The following is a 24468-nucleotide window of genomic DNA, read 5'->3' as shown; positions in this document are numbered from 1 at the left end:
CTGGGAGCATGTTTATAAAGGACTTCATTCATTGCAAATAGAGACTGAGATCTATTTATCAATCATTAACTGAGAGGAGACTGCTATTTTTGGAATACAGTTTATCCTACACCCCTTGTGCTTTTAAAAATATAAATACAAGAAAAAAAATCAGTTGAGAAACTTCCAGGCTCATGGGCCATCATTAAATGTTACTATTAGGAAATGCAACGTCCCCATGTTCTCCACACATAAGGAGCAGCAAAATTTTTTTATAAATCCAACATGAATAATGATAATCAATATCACTAAAGGCAGCAATTAACACCCCATTTACCAAAAACAGAATGCATATTAAGAGCAGTAATGTGTATGTAGAGTACAAAAAAATAATCTTGTAGTGAAGGAAAAAGCACCTCCCAGCTCACTGCGAGAGCCTGGCTTCAGCCTGGAGTTCAGCGTGGACAATCAGGCCGCTCACTGTCAGCTACATTATAATTAGAGCTAAGCAACTCTTTCATTCCAAACATTTATTTTTAGTTCTCTGTTACTTTNCCTGCAAAACCATCTTGATTGTTGCAGTGCTCAGGTAAGGCAAGGGAGGGCTCTGCTGCTCTGGGAAGCATGAACTGATTTTCTACTTTATCACCTGTGCGATGTCCCCCAAATTTCAAGAACTACCAATGTTTAAGAAGATAAAAGGATTAGAAATTTTCACGGGACAGTATCTAAGCTCTTGAATCAAGCTTGATTTCTGCCATATTCCTGACTTACTATTACTTATTGATATAGGAGTTTGCATATATTGTCAAGTCATGGCTGCTCTCCCACACATCACCAGGGTCCTACCTGGATGCCTGCAAACACACATGCACATATGCACACACGACAAAACAAAACCTGCAGCAGACGCTACACCTCAGACCTGAAGGGTTGGTTCCTGATTCTCCATTACCATCTTGTAAAAGAGTAAGACTGTTTAACTCTGATTTTCACTGTATCTCATAGCCCACAGGATATGGTGATGAGCTTTTAACAAAAAGTATCAATCTTTAAACATCAGCTTGATTTTGGGCCAGGGTGTTATTTTTAGTTAACCGTATTTCTGCAGCTTGAGACAAATGAGTCACCCTTCTGACATGGCCTCAGTCTGCGAGACACACATTCTAGAAGAAAATTACCACAGGCTCACACACACACACACGACTGCTGCAGCCTGTGCCAAGCCTCTGCTTACACACCTGTGTTGGTAATGCTGCACTCTTCGTGCCTCCGCCTGGTGTGGTATATGATGACCACCCACACGAGCGACGTGCCTACCACACAGCAAACCACCGCTATGATCACCACGCCCACGGTGGCCCACCCATCATCATCTAACGATGAGGCGGTCATCTGAGGGGAGTCACAGGTTGGAGTGGGGATCACACTGAGGCGCACGTGGCCTCTCTCGGTGCCCAGGGTGTTAGACATTTCACATGTGTATTTCCCAGCATCGCTGACATCCGAGTCCACAATGATCAGCAGCTGATTGCCTGCTGCAAAAAAGTGCCTTTCAGTGACCACCAAAGGGCTGTCATCCTTGGTCCAGTTCAATCTGGGAGGAGGACTACCTCCAGCAATGCACTGCAGGACGGCCGTTTCTCCCTTGGTAACAGTTCGGTCTAATAGGGGCCGCAAAAATGATGGTGTTTCTGAAATGACAGGTTATTTTTTTTTATCTCTTAAGTGGAATTAGGTTTTGCATAAAACCAAACACTTGAATTTATTAAAACTGGAAGTTAAAAGTTTATTCTCCCACAACTTCATATGCATGCTTCTTTAAGAGCCTAAACATGTACAACATTTGGGATTATATTATTCAGCTGTCATTTACTCATAACACCATTAAGGATAATATTTACTATTTTTACCTCAATCTCCTTCACTCTTAACAAGACTAGGGAATGATGGAAGTGGGGCAAAGCAAAACATTTTAGATATTTTTCAGAAATAGAAAATGGATAAAAATAATTTCAAGCACTAAAGCATTAAAAAACATCAAAACATTTATACTTTTAAAGAGAAACTTTCTAATGCTAGTATCCAGGCCTATATTAAAATTCTGAAAATAATTTACTTTTATTATCTGGTGTTAACAGGTTACTTCAACTCCTTTAAAGATACCCATATGATTAACATATTCACATTTTTAAAAAGTGTTTAGGTAAAACATAAAAACCAAACTGATTTCCAGAGTGGTATGGTAGGCTGAGACAAGAACAGGTCCTTCCTAATTTGTTCATGTTTATTTTCTCATATGTTCTTCATAGTGTTAAGGTACTGGTGGAGAATGCATGATGGGGAAAGCGAATGAGGGTGCTACCCCTGCAAGAAAGGGAAAGCGTTTCCCCTCTCCCTGGAAAAGAGGCAGCAGATTCATCTCACTGGCCAAAGACTTGAAGATGTATGTAATGCATTCCTGACTGCAAAGCATCTGAGAAGCCATTTGTTCTCTCTAGGAAAGGGCAGTGTCCTGTGGCTTACCTCTTACCCTCACAGCTTCTGACACTTAGGGCCTTTGGGGGAGCTAGCGTCTCTAAGGCTAATTTACATCACAGATTCTGAAAATACCCACTTACCTAGGACAGTCAGAGTCGCATTTGCAGAAATGCTTCCGGCACTGTTTTGAGCTGTGCAGCTATACACCCCGATGTCCTCTATCTTCACATCCACGATAAAGAACACGTCATCCTCAGGCATAACATGCATGCGTCTCTCCCTCGCGGCGGGGAAGTCTGTGCCCCCATCCTTTTGCCAGGCTATCTGCGGGGCCGGGTGCCCCAGGGCAGCACACTCCAAGCGTGCCATGGCCCCAGCACGGATGGTAAGGTCCATGGGGGTCTTGGTGAAAGAAGGGAGCACTGAAATCAGAAAAATAATGTGGGCATTAGCGCTACGAAGTTTTAGAGATTCAATTTCACTCTTTTTTTGTTGTTGTTGTTACTTACAAATGTCGCTGACATAAGTAAGGCAGAGGTTATTTCCAATTGTAAGACAAGGGATCTAAAGTTGAGATGGAAAGATTAGGTGACTCTCAAGGTTACACAGGTACAGAAATGATGGAGTCAGGATGAAATACATGTCACCTGATCTTCAGACCGAAGGTCTTTCTGCTATTTTCCAGTCACTTTTTAGTTTCCTCAGTAATTATCTGAGATCTTGGGCAAATCAGTTAATCTCTTTGTAATCTGACCATTCCTCTTTCTTTTTTTAAGTCCCTCTTGGCTTTAATGTACTATGACTTTAGGTATGGGTTTTTGCCCTACATTTTAAACTCAAAATTGTTCTGTGTCAGATCCCAGCTATCATTTGTTGAATGCATTAATGTATCATATACAAAATCTTCTACCATGGAAGATACAAATAATTAAATGAGAAAGTGGCAAGGATCCTACTATAAAACTGTATACCTGCCTCACAAANGGTGCTCCAGCTTGGCTCATGAACAGTTGTTGCCAGGAAGGACGCCGTCCACCCTTGGGCTGCGGGTTCCGCTGTCAGCCACCAGACATCCCAAACCACAATCATGCACTGCACTCAACTCCACCCCAAAGGCTGTTGTAGCCCAAAACCACTTTTTCCATATGGCTGACAAACGGAGCTCCTAAGTCACTCCTGAAGCTCGTGTGTTCTAGATGATGCCACACACAGTGTTACCCAAAAAGCTCCTTGGGCTTAGCTGTAGATTAAACACATGATAATAAAGTAAAATCCTCCATGTCGGACTTTGCTTTTAGAAACATGTATACTAACCAACAGAATGTCATCACGGCATAATTAAAAACCATTTTTCACCAGTCTGGCATTCAAAGCTCTCACTGCTCTCTGACATGTAATGCGGAATGAGTCCTGAGTCAAGGGAGCTCATCATTTAATAAAACTTACCCAGGAACGAATTACTTGAAGTAACGGATGCTGGCTCTGAACTTGGACTAAAATCTAGGGAGGACTTGTTTAGACACGCGTTTTTCATTCCAGGTCCTTCATTTTGAGAGTAAGTGGAGTTGATTAACTTCCTCACGTGTGAAGGCCATCCTATGTCACTGACGCTCTGTTCGCAGGGTTCTTCCGAAGGATGAGCACATGGGTAGCACTCCTTTTTCTTTACGTAACTGGGCTCATAGTGGTCCATTAAAGCGGTTCTCAGGTCAGGACCACAACCTTTTTAATTTGGGGACAATATCAGAAGGAGATAAGGGTCAGTGCTTCTATAAGTCTCTCAGGAAACAGAACTCAGGTAAGAAAACCACATACCTGTATGATAGGCTTCAAAAGGATCCGAGCCATATACATTCCCCTTCAAATACACAGGGCCTGAGGGTCCCAAAAAGGGACAAAGGAACGGATCTGTGGCAGCTTCCACATCAGCTTCACTGCTGTTGTCAATATGGCATGTCCCTTTAAAACAGATAGCTTACGTCACTGAACCAATTTTATTCAATTACTATTCAACATTCTCTCCACTTTGGTATTTTCCGTATTTATAGATGGAAACTTTGGAGAGAGTATCATACGAAGAAAAAAAAAACTGCAGCAATCTAGGGTTTTAAAAAATGTACTGAAGCCCTGGATTAGTAATTGAGTGAACGTGTGACATTTTACTAAAAACGGGCTTGATGAACCGCTGTACTGGAAGTGTAACCTGGTTGTTGGCCCCAGCTTGTTTCCAAGAGAAACTGATCTGGGTGTGGATACTGCAGCCAAAGCCAAAGCAGCCGCGACCTGAACCACATGATGCCATCAGCATCTTCCTCCACAAAGTCACAGATGACCAGGAGCACAGACTGGCACTTAGCCAATGACCTCTTAATGCCCAGATCAAAGATGGGCTCAGTCAAAAAAAAAAAAAAATCCTATTGTGAGTATCTGAGCTAAACAATCCAGAAACGATGTGACAGCTGGTAGTGGCCACGACAGCTGAAGGACAAGAGCTAGGGTTAGGGATGCCATGATAAGCCATGTGCCTGGGACGCAGGAGCTGGACAGGTGAAGGGTGGATGGTGGACTTTGAAAGAAGCAAATGTGCAGAAGGTGCTTCAGTAATGCTGGTGGCCTCTAGAGCTGCTCTGACAGCAGATGAGCCTCCAGCCCTGGCACCCAGGTGGTGTGGCACTATTTGCTCCATTTCTGCTCCTTTAGCCTTTTGTGAATGTCTTTTCAGTCAACCTGCTACATTTGAATGAGCGTGGGCCTCTGCTCTTTGCAACCAAATGAGTCTAACCAGAACATCCACTTTCATGCTCAAATCTGCTGTGCCATCTCTACACCCTCTATTGTTACCTTGGCCAAGCACTTCATAACTATTAATTTATTTTTTTGTCTCATCACTGAATAAACCATGAAATTGAAAACAAATATTCTTCCCTCCCAACCACAAAGCAGATACTCAATAAACACTTGCGGGAAAACATGACACAGTGTAAGAAAATAACTTCAATAACTTGTACTTGTCGAGCCTTTCACATATGCCAAGCACCATGTAGTTTTCCATTATGATTTTGTTTAATGTTCACAATAACCTACGAGGGAAGTTCTATAGGGAGTGTCAGAAGTGGGTTTTGAACCAACCCTGTGCTTTTATTTATTTATGCACCTGTTATTATTCTTAAAATACAGTTCTTAAAGCAAGAGTTAGGATTAGATTTCTCTAATAAAATGATTTTTAAACATTTGGCTTTTAAGACNGAGAGAGAGAGAGAGAGAGAGAGAGAGAGAGAAATGCCTGCTAAACTTTTAGTGGTAGCTTCCCAAAGAATAAAAATACAAACAATAGGTTCCAAATTAGCAAGAAAAAAGAAAAGTGAACACAGAAAATTTCAGCAATCTAAAAGAAGTCAGAAAAGGGGAAAAAATAAATGAAGCAAAGAAAATGGATAGAAAGCAGAAAATAAAATGGCAGAAATAATTCCAAATATATATGAGCAATCTCAAATGGTAAAAGCTTACACTCCTCTATTAAAAACAAACCTCTACCGTGTTGGGAAATTTTTCAGGTATATTCTGATTATAACGGACTTTTTTTATTATGGTAAAAAATATCCTAAAATTGACCATTTTAACCATTTTTAATTTGTGAACATTATAGTTGACCTAATTATTAGTTTCAGGTGTACAACATAAGGAATCTACATTTGTATACCTTATGATGTGATCATCACAATAGGTCTAGTAACCAAGTGTTACTCTGCCAAGTTATTATGATATTTTGATTCTATTCCCTGTGGTATACATTATATCCCTGTGACTTATTTTATAACTGGAAGCTTGTACCGCTTATTCCCGTTCACCTTTTTGCCCATACTCCCACCAAACAAAACAGACCCATATTAACCATTTCTAAGTGTACAGTTCAGTAGTGTTAAGTTTATTCTCATTGTTGTGAAACTGATCTCCAGCACTTCTTCATCTTGTAAATCTGCAACTCTATAACCCATTAAACGACTCCTGTTGTCCTTCTCCCCTCAGCGCCTGGTAACCACCATTCTACTTTCTCATTCTATAGATTTAATTGCTTTAGATACCTCAGCTAAGTGAAATTATACTTTAAAAATTACACCGAAGAATTGAAAATGACAGGATTGGAAAAAATACACCAAGCAAATAAAAAGTTAATTGGTGTAAAATAGATTAACATTAGATAACTCCAATCAGATTAAGCCCTCAGCAACATTGCTTTTTAGGGAGTCGGCATGGAAGAAGCATCAGTGAAGGAGACCAAGAAAAAATGATAAGCAAAACACAATTAGAACTAAAAGAATGTAGAGATTCAGAAAGAAAGGAGTATGCAACCACATGTTAGTCCAGTCAAATAAGGATACTTTATTAGCAAGAGTATCAGTGATCTACATTGGTGATCTTGGCAAAAGCAATTTCAAATGAATTTGAGCCAATTCCTAAGTCAAAGAGGAATTACGCTTTTGAGAAATTTGAGAAAAATAGGAGAGAGGGTCAGAGGCATAATGACCTTCCCCAACAGTGGAACTCAGGTTATGGCATCAGTGTCAGGGCTGGTCATTGATGACAAGCTGTTCATTTTTAAAAGGGAGCATAATAAGTTAATGAAGAACAAAGTCAATGAGCATCTTGGGCAGTTCTTCACATTAAAATTACTATTTCAAGTTGGGGCAGGACAAACTGCTGTAATTACACCCAAAGAATAATGCTCAAGTGCAATAAGCACTTTTTTTCTACTTACGTCAGTAAGGCTTCAGAGCAAATATTCCAGGTTGGTAGGAGGCCATAGTCCATATTCATTCAGAGACTCAGCCTCTACAACAGGTGAGTTCAAGAAAGGGTAGCTCTGGGCCATGGCTTTCTAATCAGAGAGCTGCAGGAAAGGGGCATGTGAAGGTTTTGTGGATCAGGACTGAAAAGTGCACATAATAACTGTTCATGTTCCACTGGGAAAAATGGTCACGTGGTTACAGACAGACCTAACTGCAGGGTGGTTGAGGCATGTATAGTAGTAGCTGGGCAGCCATATGCCCAGTAGCTACAGAAAGAAAAAGAAATTTGTTGATGTCACCTGTTTATCTTTAGTAAACTGAACATGAGTTGATTTTCCTGCCAAGTGCTAGGCCAAATCAAATCATCTGGTGATTGCTTAAAAAAACACCACCACAGATCTTCTGACTGCCTTTATTTCTTCCTAGAAACTGTCTTACTGACATACAGGCAACTGCTTTTAGTATTTCTCACACAATGACATCACAGTTGGCTTGCCTGTGATTTTCTCACAATGATTCATGCAAAGTTCTATGGGAAAAAGGTGAGGTAAAAGGAAAGGTTTGGTTGTGAAAGAGCAGCGGATTCTGCCAGATGAGAGGAAAAAAAAAAAGCATCTCGGGAATATAACTTTGTCATTTGCCTAGGAGCTTCTTGTGGGAAGAATATCTGTATTAATGCTGTTATAGCCTAAGCATAAGACAGCACCTAGCATAACAGTCACTCGAAAAATGTTTGCTGAACCAAAAAAGAGAAAATATCATGCACAAGGACAACCAACAGTTTGTGGTTACCAAATTTCAACTCTGAGCTGTACAAATGTCAAAATAAACCATAGAAGTGCACAGGAGCTGGTCAGGGACTGCTGTATTGTCCTGTGGAAAACTTGGGACTGGGCGGCTGCGGAGGAAGCATGGTTGAAAGATGGGCTAGGAACAATGAACAATGTGTGAAAGGTTCTGACACGCTGCAACCAGGATTTCAAGTTTAGCCATTGAAGGTTTTTGAACAGGAAGGCGACCCATTTAGATCAATTTTAGAAAAATAATTCTAGTAACAGTGAAACAATGAGTTGGGTGAGAGAGAGACAGAGGACAGGAAGACACCGTTGCAAAGGATAGATAAGGGTGTGAACTTGACTGTGGCAATGGGATAAGAAGAAAGGTATAAACAGCCTTGAGGAAATTCAAGTGCAAAATCAACAAGAATGGTGATGACTGATGATTACACAAGAAAGGGAGTCCCAGAACTGGAATTGTTTGGGGATACAGGTGGAAAAAACCCCAGATAATCAGCTTGTTCTAGGACATGCTGAGTGAACAGTTCTATTCTAAGTAGATCCATTAGAATTAGACAAATTAGTGCCAGTTACAGGGGCCCTACTAAGCTACAGCATTTAACACATTGTATTGCAAGTATTATTTATTTATGAGCCTGTTTCCTGTCCCACTGATAATCAGGACAAGGATCAACTTTATTCAATTTCATGTAACCTATGCAAAACACAATTAAGTATATAAAAAATGTTTGACAACTGATAGTGTGTTAACTCTGAGCTGTAGATAGGTCAAAATAAAGCCATATGTAGAAATATCAAAATAACTACCAAAATATATGACAATAACTTCATGAAGGCATTAGGTGTTGTGTTCAAATGTGATTTAAAGAAAAAGTTAGGCTTGTAGAATTAAAAGCCAAAATCAACCATGAAACTCAACAAAAATATATGAAGAGGAAAAAACTGTAGAAATCTAAGAGTAAAATTTTAACATTTGTGAATTGTCTTTCCTAACTCTTTAAAATGTATTCTTAAAAATTCTTTAAGAAATGTAATTCTAATGAAAAGCTACGTATGCCAGGATACATACAGAACAGGATATAGAATTTAGATTCTTGACAGTAAACAGAGTAAGGATGGGAAACAAACTTGCAATTCTTGCAATAGTGACGATGTATTTGAGCAATTATATACATTTCAACTATAATACAAACTTTCATGTATGTTTTAACTTGACAATTAGCCTCAAAATCAAATACCTTTAAAAAGACACCCCAGCACTATCAGGTTTCTCAAAAAAAAAAAAAAGAAACATCAGGAGAGTAAATGGAAGATACAAAAGATTATCTGAGGCTCCAAAACACATCTTAAAGGGATTTGAGAATTCAAAAACAAACAGAAAGACAGATAANCTTTCATGTATGTTTTAACTTGACAATTAGCCTCAAAATCAAATACCTTTAAAAAGACACCCCAGCACTATCAGGTTTCTCAAAAAAAAAAAAAAAGAAACATCCCCCCGACCCCGCCAAAAAAAAAAATGGCCCAAAATATTGGGACACTTCAGTATATATTCAGTAAATATATGTGGGCAAACCCTCTTTTCTGTTAAAAGAAAATACCAACTAAAATACCTCTGTGTCATTTTAGGTCAAATTTGAAAACTCTCAAGACTTTTGGTACTCTCTTATTATACATTAGTTTAAAATGCCTCATGGAAAAGATAAGTTGTGGTAACAGGATCTTTCTGGAATATTGAAATTATTCTTTTTGTGAAGAAACTGTACCCCTCTTTGAAGACTCTAATAGTTTTCTTGGCAGGACATTGTGTTACTCAATGTGTTAACAGAATGCTGTCTTAAAAAATAGTGATTTCTAAGTTATCCTATTACACACATCCAATTCCAAGAGTGGGAGGGACAGAGCAGGCATTTTGCAATGACATTTGGTTCTCATTCTCTTTGAATACCGGTCTAGCACATCTATTGTAACATTGGCTGTAAATTATTCCCTATCACATTAAATTGAAAGGACAAAAACCCCTCAAGTGTGTACCAAGACCAAGTCACTTTCCCTTGTTTTTATCAAGTTTTTAAAAATAGTGCCATTGGCTTTATTCTGGGAGAAATAACTTGATTTCTTTCTGTAGGGACACTGAAAATAAATCGCGAATGTTCCACAGATATTTAATTTTTATAAAATGTTGCCTGCCACTATTAAGGAATAATTTTCCCCAATATCTTAAAATAACAAATAAGATTATACATGGCAACAATCTTATCATTAGTGTCAATAGTGGGGGAAAAAACCAAAACAATACCAAGTTGTGTGAACGCCTATTTAGGATATGTTGTACATGGTCTTGAATCAGAAAGCATAGAAAGATTAAACTGAAAAATTTAAGCATTCCTTCTTACAAATAAGCCAAGTGTTGTGACATTTATTTACTTTTTTTTTCTTAAGTCTGTTATTTTAGGATATCTGAATACCTACTAGATTTATTTTAATTCAAGATGGAGTCTGAAAAATATATACATTCTTTTCCTGCAAATGTCAAAGAGAAATTGGGCTCCTGTTTCTCCACAGCTAAGATTGCATGCAATCTATTGGGTTAATGGAAAAGTCATAACGCATTTTTTTGCAACGAAAAACATAGAAAAATATATGTCATGACTTTTCCGACAACCCAATATAAATTTCATTACACAAGCAGAGTAAGAGGGAAAAATCATATTGATGTAGATAGAGTGAATATAAGTTTGGAATTTCAGGTGTTAATGATTTAAACCTTTGTGCTCGAGTCTAGAAAAATTAAATCCTTTAAAAGAAGTTCATAATTATCAAATAGGCCCCTAGCGGTGCTTACATCACATCTGGCAATAATGAAGACAAATTAACAATAAGATTTGAAACTCTGGCAATATGATAAAGGCAAAGCATACAAAATCACTTCTCTACACTGAGTCACTGGTAGCACAGGGAAGAACCAACTTCCTGTCCTGAACGCTGGTGTCTAAATTAGAGCAGGAAAATCTGACTGCAATCTGGCTTCAGGGTTCTGGCTCACAAAGCTCCAAACTCACTAAGCAGAAAAGCTTTACCCCAACCTATTCTCTGAGAAGACTTTGCTTTTCTAATAGCTGCTTTCAATTTAGTTCAAAGAGCTGACAATGACATAAATTTACACGTTCAACAGATTAGATATTAAGGCTTAATTTGCTATATTAACTCCTTCCATACCAATTTACCTTGGGCAAGAGAGTTTTTCTTTAAACTACAGATGTGAACAAGGATTTACTAAAAAAAAAAAAAAATAAAATATAAAAATAATATAAATTATAAAAAAAATCGTTTCACCATCTGAATTATTAGTTTGTTTCATTCAATCATTTCCAACTATGCCACTTAATTTTGAAAATGACTATATTCACTTTTTGCATATATATGCCAGTGAATGATTTTCATCCTAACTACTGTTTAAAACAAATATTTTAAAGTGTTGCTTAAGTAACAGATTTGATACTCATTTTTTAAGGAGTAGAGCTGTGAACAAATTAGAAAAATATTTTAATTCTTAAAGAATATTGCAGAATAGTTTAGAAGTACCCTTTCTATAAGAACTGCTTATCCAGCAGGAAATCAGTAAAAACAGCACACAGTTCTACCAGCATCTCATTATAACCTGGAACAGTGGATGAAAAATCTACCTCTGCTATAGTTGTTTTAACTACAGAAATGTGCAATAAACTATTCACTCTCGTTATAATTAAAGGGGTGGTGAATGTGAAACTATTTGGAAAAGCACAAGGCATTAGACTACATTATTATAATTAAGGAAACGTGGCTTGAGCAGTAACTTAAGCAGTGGTGGTTGGACTATACATCATACCAGACTACAACAAATCTGTTGTTTGTAGAGTTAGAAATAAATTAATGTACCTCAAATCTTTGTAGCTCCTTCTCATGTACTATGTGCTTTCAGATACACTAATCTGAGTCTGTATTATAACAACCATGGTAGGTAGGGAGAATGTCATATTTTTGTTCATATTTTAATGTGCTATATATAATTTTCATCAATTTGAGACATGATAATATGAAATAAGCCTACAATGTGTTGAAAACAATAAAAATGTTATTGTATAGGTGTGGCTTGGGATCAAAGTGACACATTTTATTAAATGTAATGTGCAAAATTAAACGAAGTGAACTCTATTCAAAAACAGTACACAACAGGTATTATTTAAAATGCTTTAGTACTTATTTTCAATAAAAAGAAATCTGGCATTATAAAAATACATAAAATAGTCATGGATTTATACCATTAATTTACATAAGATATTTTTGCATAAAACAGTTATAAAATAGTTAAAAAAAAAGGAATTCTTATATGAACGTTACTCCCCATATAAAATTTTTATAACTTTTTGTAATTTTGGTCCATCTGTATAAATAAGACATTTTATCTTTTTAAAATTCATAACTCCATTTAAAAACATAAGATTCTTTCTCATTTAAATAAAAGTCCACTTGAGGTAGTATGTTAGAACGCGTTGGTCCTCTTCAGTCTATGTGTCCAAGTCATAAGACTGAAAATTCGGAGTCCTGTGGTTTTCTAAGGTCTGTTTATAGGTACATGTGTGATTTCCTCGCTGAAAATCTGTCCTCTCTTTCCCATCTTCCTCTGACTCAGAGTTCAAGTCTGGGGAAGAAGGCGCTTTCAAGTGAAAGGCTCTTGGCTGACAATCCGATGGCTGTCCAAAGCTTGAAAAGGCATCCAGGTGAGGTCTCCTCAGAGGCTTTCCAAACGTTCCTGAAAAAAAAAAAAAGCCCCATGAACATATGGGTCCTTTTGCTAGCATGTAAACCAACAAAAAGCATTTCAAATGGAGCACCTTATCCCATGAGCACAAATAAGCGTTTTCTACAAGTCCACATTATGGTCCTGGGGTGTATGTATACCTGTGTTATGGAGAAGGAACTTACAGAATGGAGCTGAGGATATTTACACCCCTCACACACGCATCCAATCTTTATCACTTCTCATGACCTACAGTAATATTAATCATTGAGCAATGAAGTTCTCCCCAAACCTAGCTTTAGGATTTGAAAACCCACAATGTCCATCAAGGGCATTTAGACAGTAACGTACAAATAAACTGTGCCTGAATAAAAGTTTCTTTCAAAAGAATCCTTATGTCACACCCTTTCTTTTTTAGTAGGAACATATTATTCAATTAACTTAAATTCTTGCCTCAGTTGCATAAAAGATATTCTTTTCATTTTTTTCAAAAAGGAACATAGGTAATTCTACTGGGACAAAACATAACATTTCTTAATAGCTGGGTAAAATATTTAAAATTCTGTTTTTTAAACAACAAGTTGTGGTTTATTTCCCCGTATCTCCATTCAGTGGAAAGATGATCTCAGTTCTTCCGTCCCACGGCTACCACGCACTAGGCTAAAAAATCCACCAACGAATCTTGGTGCCAGCCAGGGTCTGCCATAACCAGTGAGGGTCTTCTTTGCCAAAGGTGCTCCAGCTTGGCTCATGAACAGTTGTTGCCAGGAAGGACGCCGTCCACCCTTGGGCTGCGGGTTCCGCTGTCAGCCACCAGACATCCCAAANCTGGCTTGGGATGCCAGAGGGCCCCGGTTCGGATCCCACATATGAGGGCCAGTGACACTGCCCTCCACAGCTAAGATGCTGAACAACAGCTTGACCTGGAGCTGGGCGGCTGTGAGTCGCCTGCGACGGCATAGGCTGCAGCCCCTGTGGCAGTGGGTTGCCATGGGCTACTGTATGTAGCCAGCGTGAGCGGCCAGCAGCCGCAGCAACTTGTCTGTTCCCCTTCCCCCAACTCCCCAGCGCTGTTCCCATCCCCCAATTCCCCAATAAAAATCTTTAAAAAAAAAAAATGTGTGCCCGGAGTGACTGAGTGGGACAGTGGCAGATGGTGAAGGCAAGAGCTCATGTGATGCAGGGACAAAGCATAGGCAGCCCTGGTTTGAGTCCTGATTCTGCCTGTTGCTAACTGATGGGTAAGTAGCAAAAGAGAACAAGAAAAAGAATCGTAGAGGTGGAAAAACAGGTGGTATGTTTTATAATTAAACAACAGCAATAACAACCTAACAAAAATTCTCAAAACAGCGTTGCTACCTTCTTAATGTCATGCGTAAGGACCGTGGGAATTATCTTTTTTTGATTTTTAAAATCTGAGTCCCCTTCTTAACTGTCTAACAGCATCAATAAACCCTTAGAACCTCCACTTCTTCACTTACAAATAAAGATAATAACAACTAGTGAATAGTGTTCTCATGAGGATTAAACGAGACTATGTATAAACCCCTGGCATCATGCCTGACATGCTGTGGGTGCACAATAAATTTCAGTTTAAAAAAAAAAATCACTATTGGAAAAAAATAACTAAAATAAAACCCAGCAATAATGATATATACAGCACTGTCCTTAAATGAAAAAAATATGAATCTGTATACTTTCAGATAGATATGTAGATAAAGAGATAGAGAGATCATAGACAGGCAGACAGAGGACACACAGATGTGTAAATATATTTTATGGTTCTGAGAAGATGCAGACAAAATTACATTTTAGTTTGTTTTCTCTTTCATGACATGTAGGCAGATAGCCATCTTACTCTATCTTTAGGGTAACTAAATTCCAGCTACTCACAGATGTTCTAATGCATCCAAGCCAGTGAAGGCTTTTTTGGTAATAGATCGAATCCGGTTTCCCTGGAGGATTCTGAAAAAATAAACAAACAAAAAATAAAAAAAATGTACATTGGAACAGTTAATAAAGGTCATTTTGGGGCGGAATGTTCATGAAAAGAATTAATTTTTAAGTCATTTGTGAATACTTCTATTTTCTTCAATTAAATGATATACCCTGTAAAAAATGTATCCATGCCATCTATTTCAGTAACATAGTTCAGCATGTTTTCACAGCATTCAATAGAGAACCCAGCAAAAGCAGGTATTCCGTAAGTTACTGTGATGGTTAAATCAAAGCAGTGATTTTCAGAGTCTTTTCAGGAACAAGTAGAAACTTGATTCCAAGTAAATTTTCTCAGAACACTAATGAATAAAACAGATAATAGTGGAGACTTTCTCCTTAACCACCCTCTCCATGGATACCTTTGTCATCCACCCAAGTTCAGGGCTATATGGAGCGCAATCTGAGGATGGGCTGAGACCTGGGCCATCTGCAAGGCCACTTTCTGGCTCAAAATAAGCGTGTTTTTATCCTGTGTTGCTTGAAACCTAGTGCAGTGTTATCAGCAAATACTGGGTCACATCATTGAAAACTCCCTGTGAGTAGAGTATAACACTGAAAATCTCAAAGTGCTGAGATTTTTACACGATGATCTTAAGAGTCTAAGCACTCAAAACAATGTAATATTCTTATCTCAAAATGAATAAATTACACAAACTAAAGTGTCGAATGAAACCCTAACGGCTCAAGGAAGTGAATTAATGCCCATCTTGTGTTAACAGCACGCATATGGGAAAATGATAAAGGGTAGCCACCAGATTAAGCATCTATTTTTGAATTCTTTAAGATGTCCGCTTGTGGAACTGACTTAATTAAGACACAACATTTAGGTCAAAGAGTGAGTCAACTTATGAGGCAAACTGTACTCACAGACGCCTCAGTTTGTCAAGCCCAGAGAAAGCACCATTCATGTCCTCAATAGTCCAGGAAATTTCATTGTTCTTCAGATCCCTAATACAATAAAGGGATCAGTACCAGTTACTTAACAAAAGATACAAGCATTCTCTTTAGACATACACTCAGGAATCTAAGATCGCCACCCAGGTGGCATGTAATTAGTAATAAATTCCTCATAATTCCCCACATCACCTCCACCCACTTTCCAAACAATAGAAAATTCTCTCTCTCTCCAACATACCTCCTCCTACACCCTGTCCTCCCCTCTCAACATGCTAAGTTTTTGCCCCAAATCAGGACAGCTGACCCTGGCTCTATTAATTCCTCTATCAAGATGACTCAATTCTGAAAAACTTGAATAGTCTGAAAAATACATTAAAGTTTAAAACCACTGTTCCAACCACACAAGCAGGAGCTTGCCAAAGCATACAGTATGTCTTTCAATTATGTAATGCTTCAAACAGTGAACGAGCAAAAGTTTCTGACAGTGCAAAAACCAAACGCCCATTGCACAACACTAAAATTAACGTTTGAGAGATTTTTCAAAGGTCAATTACTCCAAGTCCCTCTTCTTTCTCTTGGTCAGAGATCGCATCTGGATATATCTGGTGCGATAAACAGGCATCTCCCTTTGCTGCCTTTTGTATATCTTTTTGCTCTGGGTAATTTTTAACCTGCATTTTATAAAGAGAAATTAGTGGATTTAAAATTGTTTCCCTCTTAAGCAGTTACCAACTTCCTGGAGATCCTGAGAAGGCTAATTACATAATCACCCAAACAATCTGATCACTGTCCTTTTTAATCCCTTTAAGAAACATATATGGATGGAATGGACCGATTTTAATCAAACTGATCTGGGAAAGATTAAGATGCTACTCCTAAGGCTGCACACATTTCCTTCACAACAAAGGAAATCTGCTTGGAGAAAAGTGGGCCTGTTTAGGAATCAATTAGGTTCATGCACGGAGAGCAAAAACGTGTAACTTACAAAGTCTTTAAACTGGAAAGGCCCCGGAAGGCACAATCAGCAATGTAGCTAACTTTGTTGTTCCCAATGTGCAGAGTATTTAGCAAGCTTAGGCCCAGGAAGCTTGAATCATCTAACCTCGATAAGTGATTGAAAGTTAGGTCCCTGGAAAGGAAAGAGGAACAAAACATAAATAATAGCTTTTATTTTCTAATTCGACACAATGATTTGTTTAAAATAAACAAAAAACAAAACAAAAAAAACCCCACAGGTAATACGTGTAACCACTATAATCCTTACTCTAACTCTGCCTCCTTAATAATCCTCAGGTAAACATTATTTGTAATCCCAGTAAATTAAAGAAAAAAAATTCTCTTTATTTGAAAATAACCATCATGGCTTTAGCCCATGCACCACAGACCCGAAACAGCAGAGCTGGCTTCAACTTATCACCACAAAACTACGACTAGGTTGCATGTGAACAAAGCTGTCACCTTGGAAACTGTGATGAAAATTTCACAGATCAGTGGTAAGAAGCTCATGCTCTGGCATGATCCCTGCTCTCAAACTTGAGGAGAATAAAAGACAACTCACAGCTCACTGAGTTTCTGGCAGAACTCCCAGGCATCAGGGCTGATCCTGTTGATGGCATTTTGGCTGAGATGAAGTTCCTGCAGCATCAGCAAACCGTAAAGCCAGCCTTTGGTAATCTCTGTTAGGTTGTTATGGTCCAGCTGCCTACATTTACAATAAGAATCAAAAGTAGGATCAAAGGTTCATTATCTTGTCTCTTCAAAGGGGACATATGATGACAACCTATTACGTATGCCCATTGTTACTAGCTATTTAGCTGTTGTTACATACAGGCATCAGCAGAAAATGCCACGTGCTTAGAACCTCTCAGCCACATTACCTGAAACAAAACTAAATTATAAACACAACTGTAAACTAGGAGATTTTAACATAAGATTTCAAATAAAAGCTACTGAAGATTAGGTGATCACACTACCTGAGTGGGACTTGTGATAATCCACACTTACAGGATTTCCATGTTGCTCAGCCCCCAAAACGCTCCATCCATAAGTTTCGTTACTCCATTTCGTTGCATTTTCAGAGACTTCAAAGCACCAAGCCCTTGGAATGTCAGCCCATCTACATTTTTAATCTTGTTTCGGTTCAGTTCACTGCATTGGATAGTATAGTTAAAATAGTTAGCTTATATGACAAATTCTGGAGATAGTAATAAAATGTGACATTGCTATAACACAGTTACACTAGCCAGTATTAAATTACATAGATGCTTTTAAATTTCTAAACATTTTTACTGAGAAAAATTTCAATTTATTAGCAGTAAGTGAATTTCCTTCTGAAATGTGTGATGTATTTTTGGGATAATAAAAGACTGAAACTAGACTATCCTTTGATTTCTAAACTTTTGTGTATTCAGTATATAAGTAAACAAATTAATTTGTTTTTAAATTATCCAGAATGAGAATATTGAATGTTACGTTCAAACGTGAGGTCTATCCAGGAGGATGGATGTCAAATTTATCCTGTTTCATCTGCTTACAAAGGTTGGTTCTTCTCTTTTATGATTATGTTTAACGCTTTCTCTTCAGGGCAGTCGTTCTCAGTCTTAGTTGCCCACTGGAATCATCTGGGGAGTTTTAAATCTTACTGAGGCCTGGATCTTACCCCCAGAGGTTCTCATATAATTGGTCTAGGGTGTGGCCTAGGCACTGGGATTTTTAAAAGCTCCCCAAGTGTCTGTAATGTGCAGCCAAGGTTGAAAACCACTATTTTGTAGGAGCCTGTTCACAGATCATTCACCCATTATTAACGAGACAGTTCTTTACAGCCACTTAAGCTATCAGAGCCTCCTGGAGTTGTTGGTATTATTCTCATAAACCACAGCCGTTGAGAGTCCCCCCAATTTCTACAATGCCACAATGATGCCTTTGTGCAGCCGTGTTCAATGATTACAATGTTTGCTCTTTCGGTAATAATCCAACATGCCTTGTCAGGCAGGAGCTTGCACGGGGTGACTTTTAAGGCTTGTTCTGATTCGGGGATTCTACAGCTTGGGCTCTGCAAAGGAGAATGGTCGCATCCTAGCTTCTGAACTCCTTTTATAAATTGTGGATTTTAGGGAATAGACACCCAGGGTCTATAAAAGGTGGGGACACATCATCTAGCAGGACATTTTACTTACAGGTGTTGCAGGTGGGGCAGTTTAAACATCTTGGGTGGGATAGCTGAGATTCGGTTCCGGTTCAGCTTCAACACCACGAGCGTGCTGGCCAAATTGTCAAAATACCCAGCTTCCATTGAGGTGACCCGGTTGCTGTTGATATACCTGTTCAAAGTTTATAGATGAGCCCTTTTTTCTGGTTTCTTTGGGTAGATAAAGTGCATGTGCTATTTGTATTATAAAGAATCTCCAGAGACCCTCACCACCCTTTGTACCAATGGACACTTCACATAATTGCTCTTTCGGTCCTGATGGACCAGTATTGACGATGATTCACACATGTGGCTAGGGAAAGAGTAACGGGAATATCTGACGATGATAAAAATGGGTTAGAGATGCTTACCCACTTTTTATGAAATTTGTTTATTAATGAAACAATGGTTTACATTTGATTATTTTTTTAAAAAGAACTTTGCACCCTATATAGTTTTTCTAACAAAGGATGTCTAATTTTTTTGTAATTCAAAAGTGTAACAATAAAAATGAAGATTGTGATTATTTGGACTTATAGCAAAGTATGAGTTGGTAAGAAAGTGAAATTTTTAATCCATCAGCAGTAAAATATGCAGAGTTTGTGACATCTTAAAATTGATTTTTTTAAATTACAATGATAATTACACCACAGGCAAAAACTTTTGCTAAAGAAAACTTGACTTACAGATATTTGAGTTGTAGAGGTGGAAATGCAGTTTTAAGATCTGAAATATTATTGCTGCTGAGGTCCAACGTTTCGAGGGACTGAAACTGTTTCAGCTGTTCAGCTAATATTTCAACAATTCTGTTTCCAGCTCTGGAATTAAAGGATAGCAAAGATAACTGGGTTAATAGGACAACAATCTGAAAGGTACAAAATGTTTTCTATTCAAAACTTGTTCTTTAGAAATGTAGAAAACTGATTGCTCTAAACATTCCTTTTAAAAGTCAAACAGCAACTCTTTAGTCACTCTAATTTCTAATTTTGCGTTAAATATAGTAAGTCATAATATTATAGACTATATGAAAACCATTCCTATATAAATCTGGGTGTGTTTAATAGATGCTGTTACCTAGCTGCTAGGCGCTTAAACTGATTTTTTTCTGTTACTTTGTTAATAGTCCTTCCATCCGTTATCATTATCACAAAGGTGTGTGAAATGCCTAGCATGCAGTAGGCATTCCAAGCGCTGATGTCTTAGTTCCCTCTTCCTTCTTCTTGATTCCTCATCTATTTGTAAGTCTCCTCTTGAAAAGTACCCACACTTCAGGTGCCAATGAACTGAAAACGCTCATCAGGTTGGGGCTTTTTTAAAACCATGCTAGAGAACTCTCTTTTTCTTTAAGAAACACCAAGTTTCAATGCACTGCCCTAGTCTTCAAAACCAGTGGATATGCTTCAGGGCTGTGAATACTATAAAAGTATTACGTAAGAGCACTCCAGTCTAAGTACTCCCAGGGAGGAATTACATTAAACATTTCTGACATTAACAGTCTTGAACACCAGACCATAATGTCCAATACGGTAGCCACATGAGGCCCTTTAAGTTTAATTAAAATTAAATGTTAAAATCCAGTTCCTTAGTCACAGTAGCCACATTTCAAGTCCTCAAGAGCCACGTGTGCCTGGCGGCTGTCAAACGGGACAGTGCCCATACGGAAAGTTTCTAACTGTGGAAAGTTGTGTTGGTCAGAACTACACTAGACCACAAATAAAAAGAAGAAAAAAAAAAAGAGGCCACAGCAAAGCTGTTAAGAGGTCATCCATACAACAACTCCTAAGAGGAAAGTCAGCATTAAATGACCATCTTGTTGAAAAACAGTAATTAAGCTGATGTGCAGTCCATCTTAATTGTCCGTCATATTAGACAAAGTAGTTTTGTCTTAGACAATCATTTGGCAGGTGAAAGAACATGTTAAGGTAGAAAGGCTGGGAAGATAACGGCCTACATACAAAAACAAAAGTCTTCTCTTTACAACGAACCCACGGAGAACAACAATCTGAAGACTCTAAGCAGAATTCTGTACGTAACACAGGTCACATGTCGGCATTTCTACACAGTCTGTAATGAACCTTCATTCACTTAATGAGAAAACTTAGAAAACATACCTTGTATGTGTATCTTTCTTACCAATGACTGTGTTTCTGCGGTGTTCTGAATTTAGTAAGCTCTTTTGCATTATTCTAACTCACAGGCCTCGCACCATCTCAGAAGGTTCCTGAGTTAGGTGCAACTTTTATGTATTTTCACCAAATCCTGTGTTGCGTTCTGACACAGCCCTTACCCTGGCGGTGTTCTCTATCATACTGTGAGCTCCTTCCATGCAGGGGTAGGTATTGACCCCTCCATCTTGTGATGCGTATGGAATCTAATCATATTGAATACATATTATCGGAAAAGTCATGACGCATTTTTGCAACGAAAAACAGAAAAAATATGTCATGACTTTTCTGACAACCCAACAGATGCCAAGCCCTGCACTAAGTGTTTTTCACACATTTGCCATTTAATCGTAGTAAAGTTTCTCTGATACAGATAGTAGAGCTAATTTTAAAATTAGGAGATGAGCGCTTTCATCTAATGAGTCCAAACACTCCCGAAGCACCTCACAGACTAAGTCCTTATTGGTTCCAAAGCAATCCCTGAGTCCCATAGCTCTTTTCATAGAAAACAGTTTCAAAGGTATTTTGACAACTAAGTTATGTGGAGACACAACTCTAGAGAGGCTCCTTACTTCCCACCCTTGCAAAGATGCTGTACCCTGGCTCCCTGCCATCATCACGCTGACAGTAAGGATGCCCTGGAAACGACACCCCTCAATCTGTGTTTGCACCCTAGATAGGTACAATCACAATCCCCCCCCCTCCCCCGCTGGGGTTTGACATCCACCAGAGGAGAAGACTGCCTAAATATGTACCAATGTCAGGTGCTTCCTCCACAAGAAAGGACAGTAAGGGGAGAAAATCGGTTCTAATAACAACTAATGAAACGTCTCAAAATATTGTTAAAACCCTTCATATGTTACTTTTAAGGGCTGTGGGGGTAACGAATGATCTTTTGATCCAAGTCATCAGAGAATCTAACCCCCTTTTTAAAAGTAATCCTATACACGGTAAGAAGGTGATGTCTACGGTAAAAGCTGAACTCTGTGATAATAGTAAGGGGGGAAAATAAAAACGTTTTAGCAGTCCCATGCACAAGTCACAAATAGCAAGCCCCTCAGATTCCCATAAAGTCTTACAGACTTTGTTTAGAGTCAAGTCAGCCATGACCTCTGATTTTGACCATTTCCCACATCTGGATTTGCCAGTGTACAAACTCCTTGATCTAGTTGTGAGGTACAGGGTAATGCAAGTGAGACAATTAGTCAATTTCTAGGTCCCGGAGATGAATTCAGTGCAAGAGACAAGCCACAGGGCCTCGGGGCCTTAGGGTCAGGGTGTGTGGGTTAAACAAAACCATGCTTTAGGGGACAAAAATGTTCTCTTAAATACATAACCCAAATGTTTGCATTACCAGGATGTCCTCCCACAAACAATGGAACAGCCCTGAAGTGCCCAAGTGCCCCCCCTCCATCTCCCTCCCCGTCCCTAGCCAGTACCTCCCATTAAACTCTGCATCTGGTTTTGGCCCCCAGGCTGTCTGGGGCTGGCTCAGCTATGCTTCTATTTAACAACAAGAAGAAAACGCTCAGCTTTACATTTCTGCAATAAATGAAGCAAATTGGTTTTTTGTGGGAGGGAGCAGGAGACCCACAGGTGTCTATCACGTTGGTCAAATAAGGCTACGGGTTAGATAACAGGCCTTACAATCTTTGGTTTATATATTCGTTTGTTTATAAGGTAATTATGAACAAGGTATTAAAACTGCCAATTACTTGAGTGACGAATAAAATTTTCCTTGCAGTTAAAGTATGCTCCAGCCAAAGCCAGCAATTTCCTGAACTGCACACCTCCTAAATTGCAGTGTGAAAGTGCTCAGTTATAGACGGAGCCTGCACAGTGCTCTCTTTGTCAGCACGGCTTCCTAGCACAAAAATCTCTTACAACTGCCAGGATAATAGGCCCTGTATCACCAAATTTTAACTCTGTCCTAATGGAACTGAATTAAATCCAAATACCAGTTTCATATTAGCTCTCTGACTGAACTGGCAAATGACCACCAGATATGTACCAGTCCCCCCCCCCCAAACATGCTTTATATCATGAAAGGGTTTTAAAAAAGGAGACGACTACAGTGAAAAAAAAAACTGGAGTAAAAACTCTTTTTAATCACCTAAAACCCTCAAAATAAACACATTTCATAATAGAGTAGGTCACAAATAGCCACGTCTAGGAGACAAAGATTCAATTCAACCCCAGCTTTAATTTTCTCCAAATATGGATAAATGCCAACATTGATGAACACGTTAAAAGCACTGCAGTTAATATTCTTGGCAGGGAATGTGAAATGCTTTCACGAAAAACAAAACAAACTGTGTGAATACCTTTTTCCATGACTTAATGTGCAAATGCCATCTTTGCATTGTTCAAAAATCACACTATGGTACTGTAAATATTGGAAGGCATTTCAGCCCTGGGCAAATCCATCTTAAGGACCACAGATATTTTGGTCATCCATGTTTGTTGATAGTACAAGGTGTTCCACAGTTAAATCATTGCTGAGGTCAAATATAATCGGTCCCTTGTGGACAAACACAGACCTAGGGGCTTGGTGGGTTGGAATGCAGAGGGTTCCCTTCAGCTTCTCAGAGGCCACAGGGAAAACAGGAGTCCCAGGAATTTCAGCCTTGGCTTCTCTGGCCCAACAATAGTGGCTTCACTTTATTGCTAATCTTGCCTTTCCGCCTACTTTGCCAAATACCTTTAAAAGGCAGAGGCAAAAATGACTTACCGTTTTGTATGATGATACTTGCTCTGAGTGCTGAAGATCCAGCAACGAAGATATGCTCCCTGACCTCACAGCGCTCAAATGCTCGCGAGGAGAACAGGCAGGCAAATGGGAACCGTCCCGAGAGTGACAAGTGCTACAATGTGGAAGGAGTACAGAGGAAGAAGAAGGGACAGCCTCCTAAAAAGCAGTGGGAGGGGTGTGGGCGGTTAGCAAAACTTCCCAGGGCAAGGAGGTGGCTACCATTCTACGCAGAAGCCAGTGAGAGCAAGGCAAAGCTTCTTCCTTTTGAGGCAGTGAAAGGAAGCCTTGATGGCTCGGAGCTCCTGAGTGGAGACTGGAGAAAGATGAAGTTCAAGAGTGAGGTGCTCAGAAGAGGCGAGAGTGGGTTACGTGGTACCCTATAAGCTATGTTTGGCATTTGGCCTCTCTCTCAAGGTCAGTAGGGGGAGGAGGATGGAGGGTTTCAAATGGTGGGGTGACGATATCAGATATGCATTTTATTTATTTATTTATTTATTTATTTATTTTTTTAAGATTTTTATTGGGGAGTTGGGGGATGGGAACAGCACTGGGGAATTGAGGGAAGGGGAACAGACAAGTTGCTGTCATTTTTGTTCTTCAGTCTAGTTGTGGAGGATGTTGCTTCACTGGCCCAAGTTGGCACCA

At 38.9% G+C, this 24468-nt stretch overlaps 1 protein-coding gene across 1 annotated transcript in view; it reads right to left on the bottom strand.

Annotated features, from left to right (window-relative positions):
• Nucleotides 1–583: 583 nt before the first annotated feature.
• LRIG3 (leucine rich repeats and immunoglobulin like domains 3) overlaps nucleotides 584–24468 on the bottom strand; it is a 53557-nt gene continuing 29672 nt past the window's right edge. Inside the window, exons 4-14 of the mRNA XM_019657563.1 lie at nucleotides 19593–19724; nucleotides 18896–19039; nucleotides 17724–17867; nucleotides 17278–17421; nucleotides 16705–16848; nucleotides 15690–15770; nucleotides 14718–14789; nucleotides 4276–4397; nucleotides 3907–4182; nucleotides 2601–2882; nucleotides 584–1673 (exon numbers count right to left, since the gene is read on the bottom strand). Of these exons, the coding sequence (XP_019513108.1) occupies nucleotides 1213–1673; nucleotides 2601–2882; nucleotides 3907–4182; nucleotides 4276–4397; nucleotides 14718–14789; nucleotides 15690–15770; nucleotides 16705–16848; nucleotides 17278–17421; nucleotides 17724–17867; nucleotides 18896–19039; nucleotides 19593–19724 (2002 nt within the window). The 3' untranslated portion in view covers nucleotides 584–1212. The remainder of the gene's footprint in view (nucleotides 1674–2600; nucleotides 2883–3906; nucleotides 4183–4275; nucleotides 4398–14717; nucleotides 14790–15689; nucleotides 15771–16704; nucleotides 16849–17277; nucleotides 17422–17723; nucleotides 17868–18895; nucleotides 19040–19592; nucleotides 19725–24468) is intronic.

Source organism: Hipposideros armiger, unplaced genomic scaffold (genome assembly GCF_001890085.2).
Source record: "Hipposideros armiger isolate ML-2016 unplaced genomic scaffold, ASM189008v1 scaffold_277, whole genome shotgun sequence".
Lineage (NCBI taxonomy): Eukaryota > Metazoa > Chordata > Mammalia > Chiroptera > Hipposideridae > Hipposideros > Hipposideros armiger.
This window is presented reverse-complemented; position numbering and strand designations above follow the sequence as displayed.